Raw genomic sequence first — 26,533 nt, 5'->3', positions numbered from 1 at the left:
CTAATCCTGAGGTCAGATGACCTCTTGGGATAACAGCCAGCTTCCTCTTGCTGTTACTCCAGCCCCTGGTCTGCAGACATTTTCTTCTTCTTCTTCTAACTTCCCCTCCAGTGACAGAGGAGATAGATATTAGAGAAACAAAAGTCCAGAATGCTAAGGTTGCCACTCTCACTTCCTCTCCTCCCTTAGCCCAGCACTGCTTTGAATACAGTCAGTGTCCTGGGGCGCCGAGCAGGAAAGAGAAGAAAGCACAGTGCCTCGGAGGCTGCCTTGACCGGCCGACACAGAGCGTCATGTTTCCAGAAGGCCACTTTTGGTCACAGAAAATGCCAGGAGGATGCCTCACACCCGCCTGGCTGCAGCTCTGATCCTAGCCATGGCCTTCCTCTTCTGCCTGAGGTCGGAGAGCTGGGACCCTTGTGTACAGGTACGTGGTTGGAGTCAGTTCGGCTTCCTGGAGCTTTACCTTGCTTCTGAAAAACTGCTCTCAGCTCAGTTTCCCATGACGGGCCCCAGTTAGTTTCATTTGCAAACAGACATCAAATTACCTTAAAAACTTAAGAAACCACAGGGACCAAATGATTCATGGCTATAGGACATTAACAAGCAGCCCATAGGGTCATGTCCCATTTAGGAGTTAAAGTGCTCCTAGGGACTTCAGGTCAGATAGACCTGCTTAAAATCACTCTTCTTGGGGCTTCCCTGGTGGCGCAGTGGCTGGGGACGTGGGTTCGTGCCCTAGTCCGGGAGGAACCCACATGCCGCGGAGCGGCTGGGCCCGTGAGCCATGGCTGCTGAGCCTGCGTGTCCGGAGCCTGTGCCCCGCAACGGGAGAGGCCACGGCAGTGGGAGGCCCGCATACCGCAAAAAAAAAAACAAAAAAAAAAACACTCTTCTTTCACTTTCGGGGTGTGTGACCTTGCAGAAGTTATTAAACCTCTCTGAGACGAGTTTTCACATCGATAAAAGAATTATAGGCTTTAACAGAAAGTTGTAAGAAGCCTGCTTCCTGTCATTGCTTAACGCTGGTGGTCTGTACACTCTGCTTCAAGCTGTTGCTTTGCCCCTTTCGATCTCAGGAAGAAGATATTTTTGGTCTCTTAATAGAAACAACTTTCTAAGTGGACTTCAGACTTCTGAATCTAGTCATAGTTCTGTCCAAAAAATGAAAAGAAAAAGAGTTGGAAAAGAAAAGGAGAGACAGAGATACAGAGAAAGAGAAAGAGCGATGGAGAGAGAAGAAAAAGAGACAGGGAGAGATGCAAAATATCAGCTAAGGCAATGCTTTCTTTCTTTTTTTTGTAAATAAATTTATTTATTTTATTTTATTTATTTATTATTTCTGGCTGTGTTGGGTCTTCATTGCTGCGCGCGGGTTTTTCTCTGGTTGCGGCCAGTGGGGGCTACTCTTTGTTGCGGTGTGCGGGCTTCTCATTGCAGTGGCTTCTCTTGTGGAGCATGGGCTCTAGGCGCGCAGGCTTCAGTGGCTGTGGCACGTGGGCTCAGTAGTTGTGGCTCGCGGGCTCTAGAGCACAGGCTCAGTAGTTGTGGCACATGGGCTTAGCTGCTCCACGGCATGTGGGATCTTCCCGGACCAGGGATCGAACCCGTGTCCCCTGCACTGAAAGGCGGTTTCTCAACCACTGCACCACCAGGGAAGCCCAATGCTTTCTTTCTTTGTGAAACATCAACCAGCTGGTTTGTAATCTCATTCATGAAGGATCTCCTTTGTTTTTCCCTGCATGGACTTCACAATTGCTTTGGAAAGCCCACGGCAGAACCAAGCAGCCAGAAGAATGCCCTGGGATTTAGGGTGTGGCAGAAATTCAAGAAACGCATAACCAGCAGTCCTGACATTGAGGACATGGGGGAAATTGTGTACTTTAATACGTAACAAAGACAAGTTTGTTATTTCCACGTCCTCTGTTCCCCCCATTCCCTGCTCATTGTCCTCCTCCCTGTGTCTCTCCTGCTGTTCAGTTAGTGGGTATGGATCCTCCAATCATGGTCACCCCAGGATATAATTACAGCCACTCCTGGCTCCTCCTATTTCCCATGCCCCAAATGCTCTGTTTCTGAAACTTGTCCAACCCTGCCCATCATCTCAGTGCCACCCTAGGGCAGATCCTCAGTTCCCCTGGCCTTGACTTTGGGGCAGTGACTCGTCTCCTGACCCCTCAGCCCCCTTCCTTTAATCTACTCTGCTCCTTTTCGTCTGCTGTTTTTTTGTCATTGTGGTTGTTTTTTCTGAGGTTCAGATCTAACAAATTACTGTCCTTAAAAACTTTTAATAACTTTCCATTGTTATTAGGACCTTTTCCTACCATGGGGCCTTTGCACTGGCTAGCTCTTCTAGCTAGAATGCTCTTCCCTAGATCAGTGCTGCTCAGTGGGTCACATGATACTATTTAAATTTAAATGATATATTTAACAAACTAAATTTAACTAATTTGTATTTAACCAAATTAACTTAATTTTAACTAACTGAATTTAAAACTATGTTTTAAACTATGTTCTAGTAGTTAAAAAAAATAAAAAACAAACAGGTGAATTTAACTTTAACAATATTTTTATTTAAGTCAGTATATTCAAAATATTATTTCAAAATGTAATATATACTAGACTAGTAACAAGATAGTTTACATTCTTTCTTTGGTACTAAGTCCTTGAGATTTGTATATATTTTACATTTATCATATTTAAACTATCTACATTTCTCATACTCAACAACTGTGTGTGGCCAGTGGCTACCATATTGGACAGTGCAGCCCTAGATATTTTCATAGCTTAATCCCTCACTTCATTCAAATTTCTGCTTAAATGTCACCTCCTCTGGGAAGTCTTCCTTGATTGCCTCACGTAGAGCTCCCCACTCACTATATTTGACTCTAATCTCCTATGCTGCTTTATTTTTTTATATCACATCATTGGGTATACATATATATACTATATATATAAAATACATATAATGTTGTGAATATATATATATATTTATTTATTGTTCACTGTTTGTCTTTCTGTTGAAATGGAATCTGTAAGAGGGCAAGATCATTGCTGGTTTTATTTATCACTTTATCCCAGTGCTTGGCACATGTAGTTGTTCAATTTATACGTGTTAAGTGATTAAAAGTATTGCCACAGGACAAAGTATGAGGCCCTCCTGATCTGGCTCTGGCTTCCCCTCTGGTTTAGGTTTCACCACTCCTGCCACACACCAGCTAATCTGAGCTAGTTTTCTACCCCTGTGTACTCACACTCTTCCCATATCCAAATCTCACTTATCCTTCCAGACCCACTTGGAAATATTCTCTTTCTTGGAAGCCTTCTACAATCTACAATCCCTGGATCCAGGATTGATCTCTACCTTTTCTGAACCAAACGGAATACTTGCCAAGCCTGGTTTAAGACCCTTTTCAGGAATGAACTGTGCTCCTATCATAGCTCTTACTCTAGACTGTGAGCTCATTGAAGTCTGGAGCCTTATCACATTGGCCTTTGTGCTGCCCACAGCACTTAGCAGAAAATGCCTTCAACTGGGATTTGAATAAACTTCCATGTAATCGGTTGTCAATTCATTTGTTCAAACAAATATTTTCCGGGCATCATTCTGAGTGCTGGAGACAGAGAGCTAGAGTCTCAAAGCTTACGATCTAGTGAGGGAAACAAACAGTACGTATGGAACAATCACACAGAAGGCATAATGTTAGATAGTGATGACTCCTGTGAAGGAGGATAAAAGAGGGTAAGGGAGGATGTCTGGCACCATCCTCTATTAGACGGTACGGGCTGTGAGGATTCTGTGAGGAATACCATTTCAGGAGACAAGCGAATAAAGCAAAGAGCTGCACTATGGCCTGTGAGACGTTACACATGTTACTTCATCTCACTGAATTTTTCTTCTTAAAAAGGTTTATTTGAAGATTAAGTTCAAACATGTAACATATAAGAAACAAGCCTGCATATAGTGGGGAATTATAATAGCCAATAATAAAACATGCTAACATTTATTGATCATTTACACTGTAATAGGCTTTGAGATAATCTCTTTAATACCGTATCTCATTAATCCTTTTAAAAGATTCTACTGGTTTTAAACTGAAAACCAAAATTAGCTGGCTTAAGCAAGGAATTTTGTTGAAGAATCAGAGAATTAGGAAAATAAATGGGAGTTTAGAGAACGAGGCTTACAGAGAATTTGGGAAAGTATGATAGAACTCAGCAGAGGAACCAAGACAGCATCCAGTGCTTGACCTTACTCACTAGGTTCCACCACTGGAGTCTACGCACTTCAAAGATTTGTCCCCATGTTCAAAGATTTGTCCCCATTTCTATCTCATCTGCTCAAAGGTCCTTGATCCAAGGGAAAGAATACAATTGGCAAAACTTGGGCTATGACTAAGGAAGGTCTGGACACCTGACTCGCAGTCTCCCTAAGCTTGTATACAACAAGAGGTGTATTTAGAAAAACAACAACAATGGGGCTTCCCTGGTGGCACAGTGCTTAAGAATCTGCCTGCCAATGCAGGGGACACGGGTTAGATCCCTGGCTCGGGAAGATCCCACATGCCGCGGAGAAACTAAGCCCGTGAGCCACAACTACTGAGCCTGCATGTCACAACTACTGAAGCCTGCACACCTAGAGCCTCTTCTCTGCAATGAGAAGATACTGCAATGAGAAGCCCGCGCATCACAACGAAGACCCAACACAGCCCTAAATAAATAAATAAATAATAAATTAATTAAAACAACAACAACAACAAAATCCCTTGTTGCAAATCACAGGGAAGGGTGAAACCCAGAGCTTTTGGACTCTAGAGCTTCAGCTCTTCACCACTTGACTCCACTGCTTCTCGCTAAATGCTGCCATTGTGATAGTAGAGGTTAAACACTGGGTAGGTGCTTTTCCCTTCCTAATCTAGAGTAAGACATTTTATAAGAATGAAGTGAGTGGATAAATGAATGGATGGATGGATGGATGAAAGACGGCTGACTGGCCCCTGTGTTTGTCCCAGTGGCATCCCAGGCTCTGGCCTAGGAGAGGAGAGTTGCTGGGAGGTCTGGTAAGATGCATGCAGCAAGACACTGCATCTAATGTCTGACCATTTCAGGTGGTTCCTAACATTAGTTACCAATGCATGGAGCTGAATCTCTACAGAATCCCTGACAACATCCCCACATCGACCAAGATACTGGACCTGAGCTTTAACCACCTGAATCATTTAAACAGCCATAGCTTCTCCAACTTCCCAGAACTGCAGATGTTGGATTTATCCAGGTAATATATGAGTTTTACCATTGTACATGGAGAAATGTTCGTTGTTTTATCATTTCATTCTTAAGTCAGAAAGCCTGATTAGTGAAGTCTCATTTTCATTCACCTATTTATTCATTCAACAGACATCTTACCTGCTATATAACTTCGGGCAAGCCACCTCCCTTCTCCAGGTCTCAGCTTTCTTATTTGTGAAATGAGCAGTTGGATGAGACAGTCTCTAAGGACAATTCTATCTTTGATTTTCTTTTAAGTTAGGGGAGTAGATTGACTCAAACTCTTTCATCAGCAGATATTTATTGACTACTTGCTATATGTTGTTCACTCTGCTAGGAAACAAGAGTGTGTTAATATATAACATACAACCCTAGCTATTAAGGAGGGCATATCCACTTGAAAGACTTGATATGTTTAAATCCTGAGCATGGTGCTCAGCATAGTAGACATTCAACACATGCTACATGATTCTGATTTTGGCTTTTGAACCTGAGATAATAAGGATAGTAATATATAAGAGGAGGTGATAAGTTATTTGCAAACTAGAGGCAAGACATTGTGCTGTACAGAAAAGGGGCCTTCTATGCAGTGAATAATCAATATAGAGTTCATGAACTGAGTGGGTTCAAATAATGTTTAGAATATTGGAAGTGGGGTAGAGGATAAGGAATTAGAAAGATACAAGTAACCCAAAGAGAAAGATAACAAGATCAAAGGAAAACATCTGCTGTGAGACAGAACAGTGACTAATGTTTTATTTTTCTGATATAGGGAAGTATATCATTCATTAGAACAGGTGAAGTTATTATCATCATTTTGGGGGGAATTGAATCCTAAAATCATTTTCATCATCAGGGACCTTATTTAGAAATGTAATAGATAATGGACTATAATCTCTATAAGGGTTTGTGAAAAATGGAGAAACATTTTATGTATGACATTTTATTATAGAAACTCTTAATAAAGGATAAGAGGATAGTAGATATTTCTGCAGAAGAGTGATCATCTTATGTTTTGTACTCTAACTTGGATATTGATAGACTACAACAAAGGGGGGATCAAGCATTTTGAAGGCAGTGACATAGAGCCTTATGGAGGTCAGAAGACTTGAGCTGGGTCCTCCTCCAACATATACTGCCATGTGGCCTGAGGCATGTCACTTTGTGTGACTTGAGTTTCAGTTTTCAAATCTGTGAAACATAAATGGTGAACCTTACCCCATAGGGTTAACTGTGATACTAAATGTTAACACGCTATATATATTAAAAACCTTGTAAAGTAGACTTTATAAGCATAAAATACTATTATAGCATTCCACTAGTTTATAAATTTCAGTTTTCTGAATAAGAATTTTGTCAAGAAATATACTGAATTGAGGTAGACAGACCAACGCTTTTTTTTAAACAAAAGTTTCTCATCAATGTCCCTTATAATTCACTTTCGACGCAACACATACCCAAGGAACTACCCTCAGAGGCTTTAAATATGTGCTTGCAGAGAGGCTAGCTCCCCCTCCTGGTTAGCCAGGAGGAGATTCTGGATTAGGGCAAGGACAGATTACAGTGCAATAGATACTCTGACTTCTCATGTTGCTTCTTCATATACAGTAACTCCACTTACCTTCTAAGGATGCTTTGTGATAGACCAGGCAGCCTTTTTTTCCTATGGAAATCTATTGATACATTTTTTTCTTTTTGTAGATGAGGAAATTGAGGCTTGGAGAGTTTAAGGGATTCATATACATGCACATGCCTTGTTGACAGCAGACCAGAGATTCATGTTCACATCTCCTGCTTCCAAGTTAAATATTCTCTTCATCTTAATACTCTGATTAATATTAAGTGATGAGCCCTATATGGAGAACTTTTCATGAACATTAAGGATATCTGTGACACTTCGGTGTAATTTTTTATACCTTTGAAATTGACATTCACTAGTCATTTATCATGCCTAACAACTAACAGCTATCTGCCTCATCTGTACCAATCAGATATATAATCACAATTATGTGTGTCAGGAAATGGCTAAAGCTGATCCGAGGTTCAGTCTTCACGTGCCCCAATCATTGATCTTTAACTGATTTCCCTCTGTTGGATGGGCTGCCTCTGCTTAGCATGAGTGCCTAGTGTGATAAAAAGAGACTGTCACGGGGGCCAGTACGATAGTACCAAATGTGTGGGGCTTCTTCTTTGCTTCATCTGCCTTGCTTGATATTTCTGCCTATGCATCATAATATGTCATGTCATATCTGTGTGAAGACCTAGATGACTGTGTTGATATTTCATTTTGTTTTTTTTTTTTAATTCAGCCGAAATATTATGTAATCTGTGTCTCTTTTCCTTGTAGATGTGAAATTCAGATGATTGAAGATGATGCATATCAGGGCCTAAACCACCTCTCCACCTTGATATTGACAGGAAACCCTATACAGAGTTTAGCCCTGGGAGCCTTTTCTGGGCTATCAAGTTTACAGAAGCTGGTAGCTGTGGAGACAAACCTGGCATCTCTAGAGGACTTCCCCATTGGGCATCTCAAAACCTTGAAGGAGCTTAATGTGGCTCACAATCTTATCCATTCCTTCAAGTTTCCTGAATATTTTTCTAACCTGCCCAACCTGGAGCACTTGGATCTTTCTAATAACAAAATCCAAAATATTTATCACGAAGACTTGAAGGTTCTACATCAAATGCCCCTACTCAACCTCTCTTTAGATTTGTCCCTGAACCCTTTAGACTTTATTGAACCAGGCACCTTTAAAGAAATTAAGCTCAATGAACTGACTTTGCGAAGTAATTTTAATAGTACACGTGTAATGAAAATTTGTATTCAAGGTCTGGCTGGTTTAAAAATCAATCGGTTGGTTTTGGGAGAATTTAAAAATGAAAGGATCTTGGAAAGTTTTGACAGATCTGTCCTGGAGGGACTGTGCAATTTGACCTTCCAACAGTTTCGGATAGCATACTTCAGTGAATTCCCGAAGGATGATACAGGCTTATTTAATTGTTTGGTAAATGTTTCTGTGATTTCTCTGTTGAGTCTGGATTTAGACAGTCTAGAAGCCCTTCCTAAAGATTGCAGATGGCAACACTTAGAATTGACTAACTGTAATTTTAAACAATTTCCCACATTGAAGCTCAATTCTCTCAAAAAGTTTGTTTTCATAGACAACAAACATATGAGCACTTTTACTAAATTTGAGCTACCAAACCTTCAGTTTCTAGATCTCAAAAGAAATCACTTGAGTTTCAAGGGTTGCTGTTCTCACACTAATTTTGGGACAAGCAAACTGAAGCATTTAGATCTGAGCTTCAATGATGTCATTACTATGAGTTCAAACTTCTTGGGCTTAGAGCAACTAGAACACCTGGATTTTCAGCATTCCAATCTGAAACAGGCCAACGACTTTTCAGTATTCCTATCACTCAGAAATCTCCGTTACCTTGACATTTCTTATACCAACACCCAAGTCGTCTTCCATGGCATCTTTGTTGGCTTGGTCAGCCTCCAAACCTTGAAAATGGCAGGCAATTCTTTTCAGAACAACTTGCTTCCTGATATCTTCACAGAACTGACTAACTTAACCATCCTGGACCTCTCTAAGTGTCAACTGGAACGGGTATCCCAGATGGCATTTCACTCCCTCCCTAAACTTCAGGTGCTAAATATGAGTCACAACAAACTCTTGTCATTGGATACACTTCCTTATAAACCACTCCACTCCCTCCAGATTCTGGACTGCAGTTTCAACCGTATCATGGAGTCCAAGGAGCAAGAACTACAGCATTTGCCAAGGAGCCTTGCTTTGCTAAATCTTACCCAGAATGACTTTGCTTGTGTTTGTGAACACCAGAGTTTCCTGCAGTGGGTCAAGGACCAGAGGCAGCTCTTGGTGGGAGCTGAGCAAATGATGTGTACACAACCTTCAGATATGCAGGACATGCCCGTGCTTAGTTTCAGGAATGCCACTTGTCAGATGAACAACATGATCATTAGTGTGTCGGTTCTCACCATCCTCTTGGTATCTGTGGCAGGAGCCCTGGTCTATAAGTTCTATTTCCACCTAATGCTTCTTGCTGGCTGCAAAAAGTATGGCAGAGGTGAAAGCACCTATGATGCTTTTGTAATCTACTCAAGCCAGGACGAAGACTGGGTGAGGAATGAATTGGTAAAGAACTTGGAGGAGGGGGTGCCCCCCTTTCAGCTCTGCCTTCACTACAGAGACTTTATTCCTGGGGTAGCCATTGCCGCCAACATCATCCAGGAAGGTTTCCACAAAAGCCGGAAGGTTATTGTCGTGGTGTCCCAGCACTTCATCCAGAGCCGATGGTGTATCTTTGAGTATGAGATTGCCCAGACCTGGCAGTTTCTTAGCAGCCGTGCTGGCATCATCTTCATAGTCCTGCAGAAGTTGGAGAAGTCCCTGCTGCGGCAGCAGGTAGAGCTGTATCGCCTTCTCAACAGGAATACCTACCTGGAGTGGGAGGACAGTGTCCTGGGGCGGCACATCTTCTGGAGACGACTCAGAAAAGCCTTGCTGGACGGTAAACCATGGAGGCCAGAAGGAACAGTAGATGCAGACAGCAGACAGCAGGAAGCAACAGCCTCCACTTGAGGAGGAAAATCTCCTGATGTGCTCCTTGCCCAGCTGGACACAGTGATTGTTCAGTTAACAAGTATTAAATGCTGCAACGTACCAAGCATTGTGCTAAAGGCTGATGATTTAGTGGTGCACAAGATATTCAGGACTGTTAATCTCATGGAGTTTACAATGTAGAGGGCATAAACACTGTACTGAAATACAGAACTTCCAGCTGGATGTTTCAACCAACTCAGCTAAGGAGTCCAGGACAGGGAAAGTCAACTCAACTCTTACCCCGTCAAATTGAATTAGAACTAAGAGATTGGGCCTCAGTGAGATTAGAAAAGGACAGACTTCTTCTCCTTCATCTTTTGAGTAGAAACCATCTCATGTTATATGTGTTAGCCATGTTAAAACAAAGTGGTTTTGGTAGTTTCAACTGATCTAGGTCTTGGCTCACTTTTCCCTTTTCTTTTGAATATAATTTAAATTCTATTTGTGACTCAAAAGGCTCCAGATTCAGATCCACACCCCCTACTTTAAGTCTATTCACAAATACCCTGGTTATCCCTTAGCATGTTCTATCTATTAACGACTAGTCCCTGATATTTTTTTGTCTTTATAAATCCAGTTCTCATTTTTCATGTCTTCTCTATAAACCCATATCATAAATAAGGCTGTTAGAGACATGCTGGAAAGATCCATGCTTAACCACTAACTTTTGAGCAAATATGTAAAATATACTCTGTCACTTTGTCACTTGATGCCATTCTGAAGTTATTACCTACCAAGTTATGACTGTCATGAAGGAAGCATTAAAATAATTTGGTTGAAAGTGGCACTTATTGTAATAGAGGGAGACAAGTCCAGCTTCCTGGTCTCATCATGAGCAATTCAGGCTAGAGGCAGGGCAGGAGGTGGGGTGACCTCAGGAGGTCAGCTCTTCTTGATGACCCCAGAAACATGTGGGCTGATAGAGCTGGGGTGACTGCATGATGGGAGTTGCAGCAAAGGATTCTTCTGCAGCAAATGAGTATTGTTTGATGGTCCACTGAATCTTTCAGGGGATTTTGAAATGGTTCGAGGTGGGGAGCACACATTGCTGTTTCCTGTTGGATGTCACTCCATGATTACGTTTAGGAAAGAGTAGATATTATCATTGAGAAAGTAACGTCCTTGAGGTTACTGTGGGTCATGCTAAGGGAAATTCTTTGAAAAGCACATGCAGCCAGCTTTCCCAGAACGGTGCAGTCAAAGAAAGGGCAATGAGGACACTTGGAAAATACTGTTGTCAAAAACTGGAAATATGGCCACATTTAGGAGTGTGTTTGTGACTGAGTGTTCCAGAGTGCATTTTGGCTGGAGCATGGTTGGAGTTGCTGAACATGCCTGGGTGTGTTTATAGGTCTTATGTGCTAGTGAAAGTGGATGTATGTATCTGTGCACACGCCTCTATGTGTTCCTGTTGCTTTTCGTGTGATCATGTCTGCATGGAAGAAAGTGTGATTACATTGCAAGGGGAATATTTGCATTTGACACAGATGTCTCCAGATGTTTGAGTTGGGTCCTCACTCTAGTGCTGGTATGTGATTCCTTATAGACAAATGTCTGTGCTATATTCTGAGTATGCTTGAAGGCATGCATTTCTGTGTGTGTCTAGGCTATATGTGAGTGTGTTTCTTTTCATATTTAAATATGCATTCTTCATCTGTGTGTTAGTTCAAGCAAATATACAAGACTCCAAGGAGGAAAATCAAAATAGAACTGGAATATTTCCTGGATCCAAGGCTGTCACTGGTCTTCTTCCTATCAGTCCCCTCTCCCAGCTGAGAATTCTGAAAATTGCAGGTGAGGTGGACAAGAAAGGAAAGAAATGATATGACAGAAACATAAGGGGAAGGAAAAGGAAAGTTAGGCCTAGGACAGGTTCTTTGCAGCCATTTAAATTCTCTGGGTTAAACAGAGATGAAGGGTAGAATAGAAAAAAGAAAAGAAAAATTAATAATAATGCCTTAAATTTGTGTACTACCCTACAACTTAGAACATATTCACACAATTATAACCACATTTGAATCTCTTATGATCTGGGGGGGGGGGTAGCAGATTAAGAAGTCATTTCACCATTTTACTGGTGTAAAATCTGAAGTTCCAGGAAGTAAATTTATTAGGCCACAGAGTAAAGTGGCAGGGCCTGAACTTGGCTTCCAGCCTACACTGGGCAGCTCACTTTCCATTGTACCCCACTGCTTCATGCTTCAGGTTCACAAGACAGGAAGTGAAACTCCTGAACCTCTCTGTGTGGTTAACAGTAGTCAAGGGTTTTTCACTGAAACCATGAATCATTAGGTAAATACATATGCATATATACATTATATATACTGAGTGATTTATTTATGACACCTTTCTTTCCATAAAGGGCACAAGGGAGATTCAAAAAAACAATACATGGACAAGTTTAGTTAATTAGAACTAGAAAATCTTGACAAGGAAAAAAAAGACCCTTAGAGTAAGCTTTAGCAGTGGTTTCCCGTCCTAACTCCAGAGAGACCCCCCCTGGTGTTTTGGACAGTATGGCTTTTGGAGAAAGCCAAAACTCACATTCACCACTTACCCTCTGGACATTGGCTTCACCTCCCTGAGAATCTAGTTAACTCAAATATAAAAGGAGGGTAGATTATTACTTTGCAAAACTGTTTTAAGTATTAAAAATAGTACATGTTCAATATAAGGAACACTTTTAAAGGGGAGTAATCCTCTGGGACTTTATGAAGCGATGTTCTCAGCCACCTCCTCCACTTCGTTCCTTAACTCCAAGTATTACAAAAGACTTTGCAGAATGGGAGAAGAGGACTTCTCTAATAATAATTATTTTTAATGGCCATTTTTAGGCCCTATTCTACTGCTTTGTGTATGGTATCTAATTTTAAGTCCCATACTCTGCCTATTAGATGGACACTGGTAATACCAGCATTATTAACCATTAGGAAATGAAGGCTCTATAAGTAACTTATCTCAAGTCCCACAGGTAGAAAATGGCAGAGCTTGGATTTAAACGCAATAGACCTCTCAGTCATTCTTCTTAGGACACCTATGAGTTCATGTAGTACCTTCCAGGAACTTGCTGGTAATTTCCAGAAAAGTGAGAGTCCAGAAGGAGGCTGGGGTTCTGACAACGGCATGGGTGGAGGCCAAGTCAGAAAGAAACTCCCTAATTAGAATTAGTCCTCCTATGGTTCCACTGGTTGGCCAGGGCTCAACAGAATCCAGATATGAAGGTTAAACCAAAGGATGTGTGTTGGGCTGAAAGATGAGCTGTGTGAGAGACATGAGGCAGTACTTGAAATCAACCATTTCCTCCAACAATGACGAACTAAGCCTTTCCCACTTTAATTATCTTTTCTGATGTAGTAATTTCTTTTCAATGAGGCTCCCAGGACTTCATGCAAATAGGTCTATTCAAATGGCCTTCCAGATAGGCTCAACTGTTTCTGTATTTATAGCAATTACCCACCAACCTGTACTCAGAGATACCTTTCTGCCACATGACTTGGAATAAGGCTGTTCCTTTCAATGCCTTCATTAAATGGCAGGGATGTGTCATTGGAAATCAACACAATAAGGAGACTTAACTGATGTAGTTTGAGTACATCAACTTTAGCAATGCACCTTGACACAGAATTTAAGTTGGACTGTCAGGAGGAGCAACAAAGCGTGCCTCTTGGACTGACTTTCCCACTGGCACCATTATTCTCACTTCTTTCAGGCTGTCTAATGAGAGGAGGACCCAAATAATTGAGAATTTGGACTTAGAATTTCAGCCTAGTACCTAGAATGCCAATTATCTATTCTGCTAAGTGAAGAATACAGATGCTTTGAAAATCAGGAGTGCTAGAAAATCTGGCTTTCATTTTCTTCCAATGGAATATTCTAGTCATTGTTGCTAAATATGGGGGGACAGAGTTTTTATTTATTTATTTATTTGCCTGTGCCGAGGCTTAGCTGCAGCATGCAGGATCTTCGATCTTTGTTGTGGCACGAGGGATCTTTTCATTGCGGCATGTGAACTCTTAGTTGCGGCATGTGGGATCTAGTTCCCTGACTAGGGATTGAACCCGGGCCCCCTGCATTGCGAGCGCGGAGTCTTAGCCACTGGACCACCAGGGAAGTCTCTAGGGAGGACAAGTTTTAAAAAATCCTATATGGACTTCTTTATGTGGCTACTATTCTAGCAGATGCATACAGTGGACTTGGATTTGAAGGTCCTGCCACACCTTCACAAGATAATTTTGGACAAGTTTCTTAATCTCTCTAATTTCAGTTTGTTTTCTTGAATAGGAAGGGTAAGTTTCTCCTATATTACAGGGCTACTACAAAGATAAAATAGAGAGTGGAAGGGAGATGGAGCACAGCTCCAAATTTACCTGCCTGAAGGGGCTGCCTTATGAGCAAGAAATATCCCAAGCCTGGCATGAAGGTGACATAGAAAACTGGAACCTGAAAGTCTCTAAGGCAGGAGGCTCACACCCATAGTCAAACTCAGTGATTCCACTCTCAGGGAGGGAGAATGGAAAGAGATGGCAGGGTCCTAGCTCTGAAAAACACAGTGAATTATCAGACACCATTGCTAGAATTTTAAAAGGGGCAAAATGCAAATGATGCAACCAGCAAGGGCTTAATCTCCAAAATATACAAACAGCTCATACAACTCAACAACAAAAAACTAAACAACCCAATTGAAAAATGGGCAGAAGACCTTAATAGACATTTCTCCAAAGAAGACATACAGATGGCCAGTAGACACATGGAAAGATGCTTAACATCACTAATTATTAGAGAAATGCAAATCAAAACTACAATGAGGTACCACCTCACACCAGTCAGAATGGCCATAGTTGGTGCAGCTACTATAGAAAACAGTGTGGAGGTTCCTCAGAAGACTAAAAATATAACTACCATATGATCCAGCAATCCCACTCCTGGGCACATACCGGGACAAAATTATAATTCAGAAAGATATATGCACCCCAATGTTCACAGCAGCACAAGTCACAATAGCCAAAACATGAAAACAACCTAAATGTCCATTGACAGATGAATGCATAAAGATGTGGTACATATATACAAAGGAATATTACTCAGCCATAAAAAGGGACAAAATAATGCCATTTGCATCAACATGGATGCAACTAGAGATTATCATACTAAGTGAAGTAAAGTCAGAAAGAAAAACAAATACCATATCACTTATATGTGGAATCTAAAATATGGCACAAATGAGCCTATCTATGAAATAGAAATAGACTCACAGACATAGAGATCAGAATTTTGGTTGCCAAGGAAGAGGGGAGGGAGAGGGATGGACTGGGATTTTGGGGTTGGTAGATGCAAACTATTACATTCAGAATGGATAAACAACAAGGTCCTACTATATGGCACAGGGAACTATATCCAATCTCCTGGGATAAACCTTAAAAGAAAAGAATATTTAAAAAAGAATGTATATATGTCTAAAAATAAAGGGCAAAAGCCAGACTCTGTCCATTTATAATGGGGCATAATTCTGACGCAGGGGACACTGAACTTCCTGTGAGAGTAGAAACCAAGACCTGGTTCAGGCTCTTCATTTACTTGTTGTGTGATTGTGGGCAAGTCATTCAAGTGCCTTGAGGCTCAGATTTCAATACATAAAATGGGGGTGATACTATCTTCTTTGCAGACCTCACTGAGCTATAATGACAATACTGATAATAATAACCAATAGTTATCTTCAATTGAGCAATCATTTTGTGCAAGGGCCTTATATATACTATCTCATTTACTTTGTCACATCAATGAATTAGGCAGATACTAATTATTTCCAATTTATAGATGAGGAGACTGACACTTGGAGTCATTCTGTAATGTGCCCAAGGTCACCTGTTAATGAATGACAGCTCTGAGGTTAGGATGTAAGTCTACTTCACTCTATAACTAAGACAAGTAAGCACTGTACTATGTCAAGAGCACTCTCTTCCCACAAAAATGCATAAAGCCTTCCATCTCATCGTCATAATTTTGATTGGTATTGACCAAAGAGAATTATTACTATTGTTACTTATCAAGATTACTATTACAGCCATAAGAACCTGTGAAAAAGTAAATTAGGGCTTCCCTGGTGGTGCAGTGGTTGAGAGTCCGCCTGCCAATGCAGGGGACGCGGGTTCGTGCCCTGGTCCGGGAGGATCCCACATGCCGCGGAGCGGCTGGGCCCGTGAGCCACGGCCACTGAGCCTGCGCGTCCGGAGCCTGTGCTCCGCGACGGGAGAGGCCGTGGCCGGCAGTGAGAGGCCCGCGTACTGCAAAAAATAAAAAAAAAAAATTAAAAAAAGTAAATTAAAGATACACATGATGCCTCTCGGGCTGCAGGACACCTGAATGCTCAGAGCCTGAGGCCGATGCCACAGGACCGCAGAGGGAGAAGGGTTTTATCTTTTAATAAAGCTGTTGGACTAATCTGAAAAAAAAATACACATGATGAAAGATTCTTAACAATGGACAAATCAGGTCCACTAGATCATGCCTTTCCTGTAAACAACATGTTTATGTTGCTGTATCATTTTTCTAGTCAGTCTGACTTCCTGATGGAAATCACAGACCTATGACTGAACACAGAGGTTATGGGGAAATTCCAAAAGCTAAGGACTTTCCAGACGGCTGGAATAAGGTCACACGCTCTGGGTTCCGTTATGGAACTCACAGTGTTTTCAACTCATAGTGAAACCTGTGGAATAAATGGCTGATCAAAAGGAATCAAATATACTGAGCAGCATGTGAGCTTATCTGATTGCTGCCACTACCAGTTTCCTCACTTGGACAAAGAGGAAATGGGTGCCCAGAGAGGATGAGTAACTTGTCTAAGGTCACACAGCTTCTATGCATTAATCACAAAAATAACTAATATTTGCTAAGCTTTTGGTACATGCCTGGGACTGTTCCAATCTGTATATTAATTCATTTAATTGTTAAAATTAAATGGGCACATACTAATAGCTTTGCCATTTTTCAGATGAAAAAACTGAGGTCCAAAGGTGAATTGTCCACTTGGAAGGAAGAAAATTAGGATGTGAACCCAAGTTGGCCTGATTCTCAGGGCTGCATTCTTTCCACCAAGTAACAGCTATTCACCAGGGGTATTCAGAGGACTGATTGGAGAAAAATTCAGACAAGGTCAGTACCTCCCACGCCATCTAGAAATTGAAAGTTTATAAGGCAGTGTCTGCTACTCTCTTTGATTTTACAGAAATAGAGATGCTACCTCCCTGTGACAGTGCTAAGTGACAATTCTGAGTGTAAATGTGCTTTTGGCACAAATTGTCCTGTCCTAATAGTCTTGATTATAATTATAAAATAATGGGTTTCTGAAAGGCTGCAAGCAGTTCTGGGAATGGCAATAAGGGTTTAGACACGACATGTTGCTTATGCGAGAAGTGTTTTGTTGAAAATGAAACCCACGTTTAGGAGAAAGGATGGTGATGTATGCTCTTAAGAAACTATCTCACTATGTAATTAAATCAAAACCAGTCAGTCGCCAATCTGAGCTCTTGACTCACCCTAACAACACCCCATCTCCCGTGAGCCAAGCAAGACAGGACTGACCTGAAATAACCCAGCCTGGCTTTTATCCACTGCTCCCTAGGACATCATGCCTCCATCCTTCCAGGGCCCCGCTGTGAGATGCGGTCACATGGCCCACCTTCTTTCTGGGACTCAGTCTTATCTTCTTCTTTAGATTCTTCCCATCTCCACAAAAGAGGAATGAATACTGTTCCTGTTTAAGGAAATCCCTGGGAGGCATTATTTGGAAAGAGGAAGTTGAAAATAAGGGAGGATTATAAGAAAAAGTTTCAGAGGCTCTGAACTTCTCACAAAATCTCCAGACAAGCTGTCTTTGACTTTATTTCTTAGATGGGTAACAGAAGTCTCTCTCCAAAGGTTAGACAAGCCTTCTCTGTTCCAAGATACTAAAGTTAGATTAAGCTACTTAATCTAACATGTTTTCTAAGGTCGCTAGGTCTCTCTCTCTTTCTCATCTGTTCTCTCTTCTTCTAGCCTCTTCCCTCACCCTTCATTTGCACTCAGTCTGTTTTCACCAAGGACTTCTGGCAGCTTACAATTGAGATGCTTTCAGTAGAACTATTAAAAGTGGGACTAATATATCAAGATGATAAAGCTTACCAACTCTGACTTTTAAAAAAGTGCTTGGCTTAAGAATCACTTGAGGTCTTTAACTATATATTTCTATCTATTTTTCTAGCCTTGTTTATCATCCTTATTGCTGGAAATTCTGATTTAGTATCAGAGGTTGAGCCTAAGGAATCTGTATTTTAAAATATTCCCCAAGTGATTTTAATGCACTGACAGATCTGAGAATCACAGTTACAATAGAAAATGGAGGACAATACCCTACGTTTAATATGATTGCTGGTTTTGTCCTTGAGATTTATTGCTAAGATTCATAACAACCAAGGCAAGACCAACAGAACGAAACATGTGATCCTTCTTGTTAAACATCCCTTACTGGTCAGAAAATGTCTCTTTCTTTCACATGGTTACATTTGCTTCTTCTCAATCCCACCAGATCAGACTCACTGGGAGATTAGCCGGGCCTGTTTGATTTTGAGTTTTGTACAGTATCCATTTAGACATTGTGACCTAGGCAAGTTTTTAGTTCTCCTAGTTACTCCTAGTGTGTTGCCAATTTCCTTTCTTCATGCTCCAGGATAGCTGAGACCTAGCATAAACGTATACCAGAAAAACGTCATGGTCTGCCCTGAACTCTCTGAGGCATCTGCTGCCTATTTTATTTTTCTGATGTTCCACTGCAAAATAAATCAAAATAAAACTTGTCAGCTCCACTTTTGCAAACTGACTATTCAGCTTGCCATTGACTCTCAGGATTCCAAAAATGGTTTTCTCTGGGAAACACCAGGATCTCCTGGGCAAGAACCTGCTGGGCCATTATCAGTCTTCCCAGGATCCTCTTTTTGGTACTGTTGAGGGCAGGTGTAGCAGTGGGCATTGAAGGTTGATATTCAATAGATTTGACCTTTAAACTTGAGACCCTGGATCTCTGGAAGAGTCTACTGCTCTCCAGAGGGAAATACTTGCTGTAAAAACTTCTACCTTGCAAGGAGCAGTTTTGAAATTATGGCAGGAGATAAATCTCTGACTGTTCAGCTCACTGCCGGGTCCTGCTGAGTCCTTTCTACACATCACCTTTGACTGGATTGGCTGTGGTCTGTGTCTCGTCCAGGTCTGAGAACCGAGCACCTCAAGGAGCAGGGAATATTGTTGCCGGTTACTGGAATACTAGCTGCTGAGCTCAGGTAAGTGAGCAGAGGCAGTAGATGCATAGTTCAAAACTCCTCTCTGGACTCGAGTTTCCTGCCTGTAAAATGAGATACTTGGGCTGGATCAGCATTTTCCAAAGAGTGGTATGTTGATAAAAAAGATGGTTTTATGTGAATAACCGATGAGTATATTACCTTCAATGATTATGTATATATTTTCATGGTTATTTTCTATTTGTAATAAGTTTGTGAGTAGTAAGGAATATGATCCATTAAAATATATATGTAAGTTTATAATGTGGGCCTTTTTAGGGAAAATAAAACAGAGAACAAAATGAATAATACAAGAGATATGCAGATGTGGGGAGAAGTTAAAAGTGCCATGAAAAAATTGTCTATTGGAAAGCAATGAACCAAACAGCCGTTGAGGGTCAGGCCAGCTCTCTGACATCCTAGCATGTTCACCTCTCCAGGACTATTTCCTTATCTATAAAATGCAGGAGTTGGAGTAAATGTCCTTTCCAGCAATTCCATTCTATGACTAGAGGTGTAACTCTATCAGGCAGATGGTCCAGCACCCTTAACATGTGGTTTTAGCATTTTAAAACTCCTGATACTATACGAAATTGGGAAACACTAATCAAGCAGTTTTATTCATGCATTTATAATTTTTTCCACTCTCCCTCACTTATGGAAAAGATTCAGCTATTAATCTAGGTGAGGACTAGAGAAAGACTATGGAAGCAGGGGTTAAGACAATGGGATGGTGAATTGCCTCCACCACTATCTGCTTAACAAACACTCGCTGATCTCTTTGTCCCTTGGCCTCTGTTTCTTTGTCTGGGGAGTGATGGTTTATGGAGTCACTTCTATGACAGATATGAGAAGCAAATGAAACAGAAGATTCAAGACATTTTAGGGAAGTGCTATTACATGGGAGGGGTTAGTATCATTCTGGATGGAAAACTCCTTGAAAGAAGGGTTCCTCTTCTGTCCAATTGTATAATCCCCAAAATACCTCCCAGCTTGCCTACACATTTAAAAATCTTTTAAATTAATCCATGTCACCTTTATAAGATTCTTCTAAATTTTAGCAATGTGTATACTTGACTATTTTGAATTATCTTAAGGAGAAAACTACAGTTTGTCTAAATCCAAGCCATTTCTTATACTATAATGCTTGCAATTGTCCTTTCCTTTCCCATACTTGACATTTAAAGTGATATCTCACAGGCTCCTGAACAGTTAGCTACGGAGGCACTGCCTGACCCCTCGTGCCTCTCACCATCTGCAAATTCTTGCCAGTTAAGAGTAAACACTCTGCATAAATTTCACAATTGGCGGTTGGTAATTGCAGAGACCTCTGGTTCCTCATTCCTTCCTGCTCTCTTTCTTAAAATGTCATGTGTGATTATCCCTTCTATCACTGTGGGGCTGCTATTATCCCTCAACCATATGCCACTGCAAACAGCCACCAAAGATGTACTCAGCGGCCAGGCTGCCAGACCTCCCAGGCACTTCCCTTCTCAAGCAGTGAGGTCAAGCAGTTCCCTTTCTGAGCCGTGGCATCTGCCTTTAAATAATTCTTTTTCCTTTGCCTGACGCAGACCCCTGTCTTTGCTCTTCACTCTTTTCTGGCTCTCGAAACAGTTTTGAAGAAAACTCATCCAATTATCTGGGGTTCAATTCTGGTGTCATTCTAGCCTGTCTAAATGTCACCGCAATCTTCCTTCCTTTGCACCTTCTTATTGGGTGCTAAGCTGATTCTTACCTGGGAAATCCTGTCTCCCTCTCTGCCCTGAACTGACAATATTCCACCTTCCTTACTTTTTGATGTTTTTCTCCCTTTGCTCTTTTCCTTCCCTTCTTTCTGTGATCTTCATTAACCGCTTCTGCATGTCACAGTGCTGACTGCATTCCCCCAAAGAATGTGCCTTTTCTTCTTCTAAAAGAAGGAGAGGAATGCCAGCTTGGGAATCAGACAGATCTCTGCTCTGATGCTACGTCTTACAGTATCTGCCTTGTCTGACCCAGCGGTAAAATGAGGACACTAATACGTGCCTCTCAGATTTGTTGGCAGTTTAATTAAAGTAAAGCTCTCGCTCTCCTTTTTCTTCTTGAAAGTTTTCTGTTTTACTCATCATTCCATCTAACATTCACGGGGAAGCTGCATTGCTGTTAGCACAGTGCGAGACACATAAGGGTGCAGGAATAAATAACAGACATGCTCTCAACACTGAGAAGTTCAGATTCAATTTGGTGGGGGTGATGTGTCAATAGATAATTCACACACACACACACACACACACACACACACACACACACACACACACAAACTGTTATGCCAACATGGGAGCCGGGTTGTTCTGCCTAGAAGCAGTTGAGGAAGGCTTTACAGAAGAGGTGCTATTTGAGCGGGAAATTTTAAAAGAATAGCTCTGCAGGTGGAGCATGGTGGAAGATGATGAGGGAGGGGAATTCTTAGACAAAAGAATAGCATGAATGCAAAGCTGAAATCTGGGAAACAGCAGGTAGAAGAACACAGCTATAGCACAAAGAGGTGGAAAGTATATAGTAGAAATAGTTAATTGTGTAGATGCCGAGAGGTAACTGGCATCAGGAGACTCTGGCAAGGTCATTTAATCAGTCTCAGTTGGCTCATCCTTCAGTTAAGGATAATGTATTAAATGAGTTAATACAAGCAAAGAGCAAGGTTCTTGGCAATCACTCAAAAATACTAACTTTTGGTATGTGCTTATGCTAAGAGGCAGGGAGGATACAATCAGATTGAAAGCCCTGGTCATTTAGCATTAACTCTGCTGGATTGTGGTTCCTGGAATTTAGGAGGCCCAAGTTCTCATCCTGATGTTGCTGTACACTTGCTGTGTGACACTGGTGAAGCTATAATTTAGACTTGAGGTAATGTGACTTGTTATTTGGTTTGCTTTAAATACTTTCCGGGAATTGCCATGACCTCACCCTCCCTTTCAGGAAACAAAATAGCATATTGGAATGTTACAACATCAGGGCTGGAGAATCACCATTGTAAAGGGACTGTGTCACTGGCTATAAAATTGTTGTCAGTTGTATAACGGAGTTACATAATTTCCCCTTCCCCTATTTTTATGACAAAGGGTCAAAGATTCATGACATGGCAGTTTTGCTTCTCTGGAGTAGACACTCCAGCTGAAAAGAATCCATCACCTAGAAATTAGCAGCTTACGGAGCCAGAAACCAGAGAACATCCATTGAATGCAAAGTTTTATACCAGATGGTGAAAAGGTACAAAGAGAAGAGACAGCTGCCTCCTGTCCTCAAGGAGATGCCAGTTGGGTGGTAGAGACAGAACGTGAAACACCAGAAAAAGAAATCTTCCAAAGAACTCTGTATGAGTACAGCAGCCTCAGGCCTAGGCTCCCCTGTCTCTCTCTGCTGGCCTCCTGTTCTGCCTAATGTCGTAGGAACAGTGAGAGGCGAGGCATAGATTTGAGTCAGATCTGCCTGATCCCACTGAACGAAGCTGACTGTGTGTGAAGGAGAGACCACTGGAGTAGTGGGGTAGTAGCAGTCATAAAATGATAGGAACACTACCCCTACTGATGATAATACAAAAGGGCGGAGGTGGAGGAAAAAGGGTGGGGAAACACGCGAGGGATTAACTGGAGTGGTTCCACTTCAATCTGTTTTATATTCAGGGCTCTGGTTAAGGGTTTTAGCCTTATTTTCTCCCCCTTCTTCCTTCCTTCCTTCCTTCTTCCTTCCTTCCTTCCTCCCTCCCTCCCTCCTTCCCTTCCTCTTTCTCTTTTTTCCTTTCCTTCCTTTCTTTCTTCCTTCCTTCCTTCCTCCCTCCCTCCCTTCCTTCCTTTCTCTCTTTCTTTTTCTTACTTTCTTTCTCTCTCTCTTCTAAAGCTTTTGCTCAACTCTCTATCCAGTGCAGAAATTCCTTCCACTACCATAAAACAATAAGAATAAAAACCACACTAATTTTTAAAAAGTTATTAACTCCACTTATACTAACAAAGCAGTCTTTGAGTAGTTACCATGTGCCAGGCCCTATGCTGGGCATTTTACGTGAATCACCCCATTCAGTGTTCCCCAAAACCCCTGAGGTAGGCGTCCTCATCATCCCCATTGAGCAGGGGGGAAACTGAGGCTTAGGGAGGTTGAACGGATTCTTCCAAATCATGCAGCTAGTGAACTGCAGTTAGTAAGGCTGTAACCCATGTGTGCCTGATCACCAATACTGGGTGGGCTCTCAAATCCCGTCCTCAAATATCTATTATTCATAATGGTTCCGATTATGCTCAAAACGCCAGTGATGGGGCTAATTATTCCCCCAAGTGCCTCATTTCATTGTTTGACATGTCTGTTGACAGATATATAAATACAAACATTTAAATTGAGCCCCAATCCACCTCCCTATGCATGAGTTGGTCCATCATTTTCACCTGTGATATGGAAGCGCTGAGAGCTGCTGCTTTACAGGCACTGGTGTGTAAGATAAAGTGTTGTCCAGAAAGGCAGTTGGAGCCAGACCCTGCCCTTTGCTCAGCAGGAGCTCCTGGCTGGCCTGGAGCAGAAAGCCTTTGCCCTGGGGCAGAGACAGCATTCCGGGAGAAGCCTCCTGCAGAGACTTTCCCTTTTTCTGGCTTCCCTCTTTGACTTTCTCCAAGACACTGACTGAGGTCTCTGGGAGGTAGGAGATGCTAAATGATCACACACAGAGGTTCCCTCCTCTGCCACCTCCATGAGGAATGTAATTTGTCCGTGTTGTTCACCAGTTTCTCTCCAGTACACTGGGGTACTTAATGTAATGTGTTCACATGAAACAGGGTGATGCGTGTAAGACACTCAGCAGTGCCCAGCACATGGTTCCTGCACAGTTGCCCATGTGGTCAGCTTCAGTAACTAGCTGCTGAGCAAACGTTGAATGGGGCATCGGGAAGCAGTCGTATGTAGTTCTTACAGGCATGGAAACTGGAGGAGGCAACTGAGAATCCCTATCTGGCAGCCTTCTTGTCCCCCATAGACTGGAGAGCAGAATAGATATAATTCCAGAATTCTGTGCCTACTCATTTAAAGTACTTGACTGAGCTCACATCACTGGCCAGGCCCTGAAGGGGAGCGGTGTAAAAACCCAAACAAAGCATGACCTCCACACTCAGCAGGGTCAAGGTCTAGCAGAGCAGACAGGGAAGCATAGCGTGATGGCACATTCCTAAAAGTGTACACAGTGCTGTGGGTCATCAGGCAGCCAGCTGATAACTAGGGCTTACCTTTGTGGATAACTTCCTCTATGCCTGGCGTTCTTCAAAAGCTTGATGTGAATTTACTCATTTACTTCTCACTCAAATCCCATTATACAAATAGGAAACTAAACCACAGAGCAGCTAACAACTCTGTCCTAGATTATTACAAATCCAGAGGTCACAGAAATGTGATTTGAACTAGTCTGCATCTAGAGTGTAGTTCTTACCATGCCTCTATCTACCACTCGGAGATAGAACAGAATAGAATACAATTTAGAAAACATTTTCTGAATGTCTGCCATGGCTCTGTTCCAGCTAGGGATGAGAACAATGAACAAAAGCACTATTCTTAATCTGTTTGAGTTGCTGATTTAGTGGAGAGAGAGACAGATGTGAACTTGTGGGTTACACTGTAGTGTGACATACATGAGGCAAAGATTAGTCATTAATAACGGGGGGTTTAATGACAGACATACCTAAATCTACCAAGTGGAAGCTGTGTGACCTGGCCAGGTTATTGAACTCCTCTCTTCTTAAGTTTCATCGCCTTGCCTGGTAAAATGACAATAATGCAGATACTTGCCTCAGATAATTACAATGGGATAAAATAAATTGAGATGATGACTAGAAAGTAATTGGTACACTGTCACATAGTAAGTCCTCAGTAAGTGATACCTATTATTATAATTATTTTCAATGATAAAAATATGGGTGAGACAAAGAAGAGAGAAACCTGGAAAGGAGGCAGGAGACCAGATCTGAAGGACCTGAAATTGCTTAAGGTATTGGGAAATGGCGAAACTCTAATAAGAAGACATAAGATCAGAAATAATCTTTAGTTCTGTCACTCAGGGGATGGTATGGCAGATGGATTGAAAGGAAGAAGATGGGAACCAAAAGACCAGTCAGTAGAACATGAAGGCCATAACCTCAACTGCTTTTTTTTTTTTTTTTTTTTTTGGTACTCGGGCCTCTCACTGTTGTGGCCTCTCCCGTTGCGGCGCACAGGCTCCAGATGCGCAGGCTCAGCGGCCATGGCTCACGGGCCCAGCCGCTCCGCGGCATGTGGGATCTTCCAGGACCGGGGCACGAACCTGTGTCCCCTGCATCGGCAGGCGGACTCTCAACCGCTGCGCCACCAGGGAAGCCCCCACCTCAACTGCTTTGATGAATGTCAGAGAGATTCCTGATCTTGTTACAGAAGAAACTGAAAGTTCAGGAGCCCTCGAATCCTTGGCCCCTTTGAATCCCATCTCATAAAGCACGGGGTTGGGGGACCTTCAGGGCCAGAAACACAGTCTGTTCTTTTGGGGAGAAGGTAGCAGCAGTGATGTCTCCTGTGGTCTGACCAAACAACATGGGCCCTACTCATTCATCTCGATAGCCGAGCGTGAGATATATATAGAGCCGTGGTGACAAGAGGCAGACGGTACTTTAATTTGAGCAAAGGCACCAAGTGGAAGAGACAGGAGGCCCTTCTGAATGCAGATGTAACATGACCGACTTTATTTTTTTATTATTATTTTTGTATCCCATCGCAAAGACTCAGTCTTGTCATGTCTCCCGTTGCATTTGGCCAAACACCAGAGGAAAAAGAGACACAATCTAGGCCAGGGGTTATGAAAGGAAAGAAACTTTTCTGAAAAAAAGAAAAAAATATATATACAGGCCTCTTAGTCCCTTGGAGGGTTGGAAAGAGAAAGGGTAGGATTACCGGTAATCCCCACGCTATCATTTACTTTTTATGAGCTCACACGTCACTCTCTCTTAAATCCCCGAAACTCGCTGCAGAATACATTAGCCAGAGGACAGTGGGGAGGCCTGCTTAGAGTATAATAAGTACTGGTTCAGGCTCGTGTGTGTGTGTGTGTGTGTGTGTGTGTGTGTGTGTGTGTGTGTGTGTGTGTGTGTGTGTGTGTGTGTGTGTGTTTCTGTTTTTTTCTTTTTTCCCTTCCTCCTTTTCTATCTACGTGTTCCTCCTCTGCAAATGGCTGCTTTGTCACCTTCTCCTTTGTTTGTCCGGATTTGAATCACATGCCTCGAGGCTCCTGAGATTTAGAGATAGGCCAGCCTGGGTCTGATTTTACCACTTCATGCATGTGTGACC

General features: G+C 42.0%; 1 protein-coding gene across 1 annotated transcript; it reads left to right on the top strand.

Annotated features, from left to right (window-relative positions):
• Positions 1 to 327: 327 nt before the first annotated feature.
• On the top strand, positions 328 to 10,505 carry TLR4 (toll like receptor 4). Its single transcript, XM_082842039.1, has 3 exons — positions 328 to 427; positions 5,109 to 5,275; positions 7,616 to 10,505. The coding sequence occupies exons 1-3, from the start codon at positions 338 to 340 to the stop codon at positions 9,879 to 9,881; spliced, it is 2,523 nt and encodes an 840-aa protein (XP_082698165.1). The 5' UTR covers positions 328 to 337; the 3' UTR covers positions 9,882 to 10,505.
• The last annotated feature ends 16,028 nt before the right edge of the window (positions 10,506 to 26,533 follow it).

The sequence above is a fragment of the Leucopleurus acutus genome, assembly GCF_964270905.1.
Source record: "Leucopleurus acutus genome assembly, chromosome: 7".
In the NCBI taxonomy this organism is placed as follows: Eukaryota; Metazoa; Chordata; class Mammalia; order Artiodactyla; family Delphinidae; genus Leucopleurus; species Leucopleurus acutus.
This window is presented reverse-complemented; position numbering and strand designations above follow the sequence as displayed.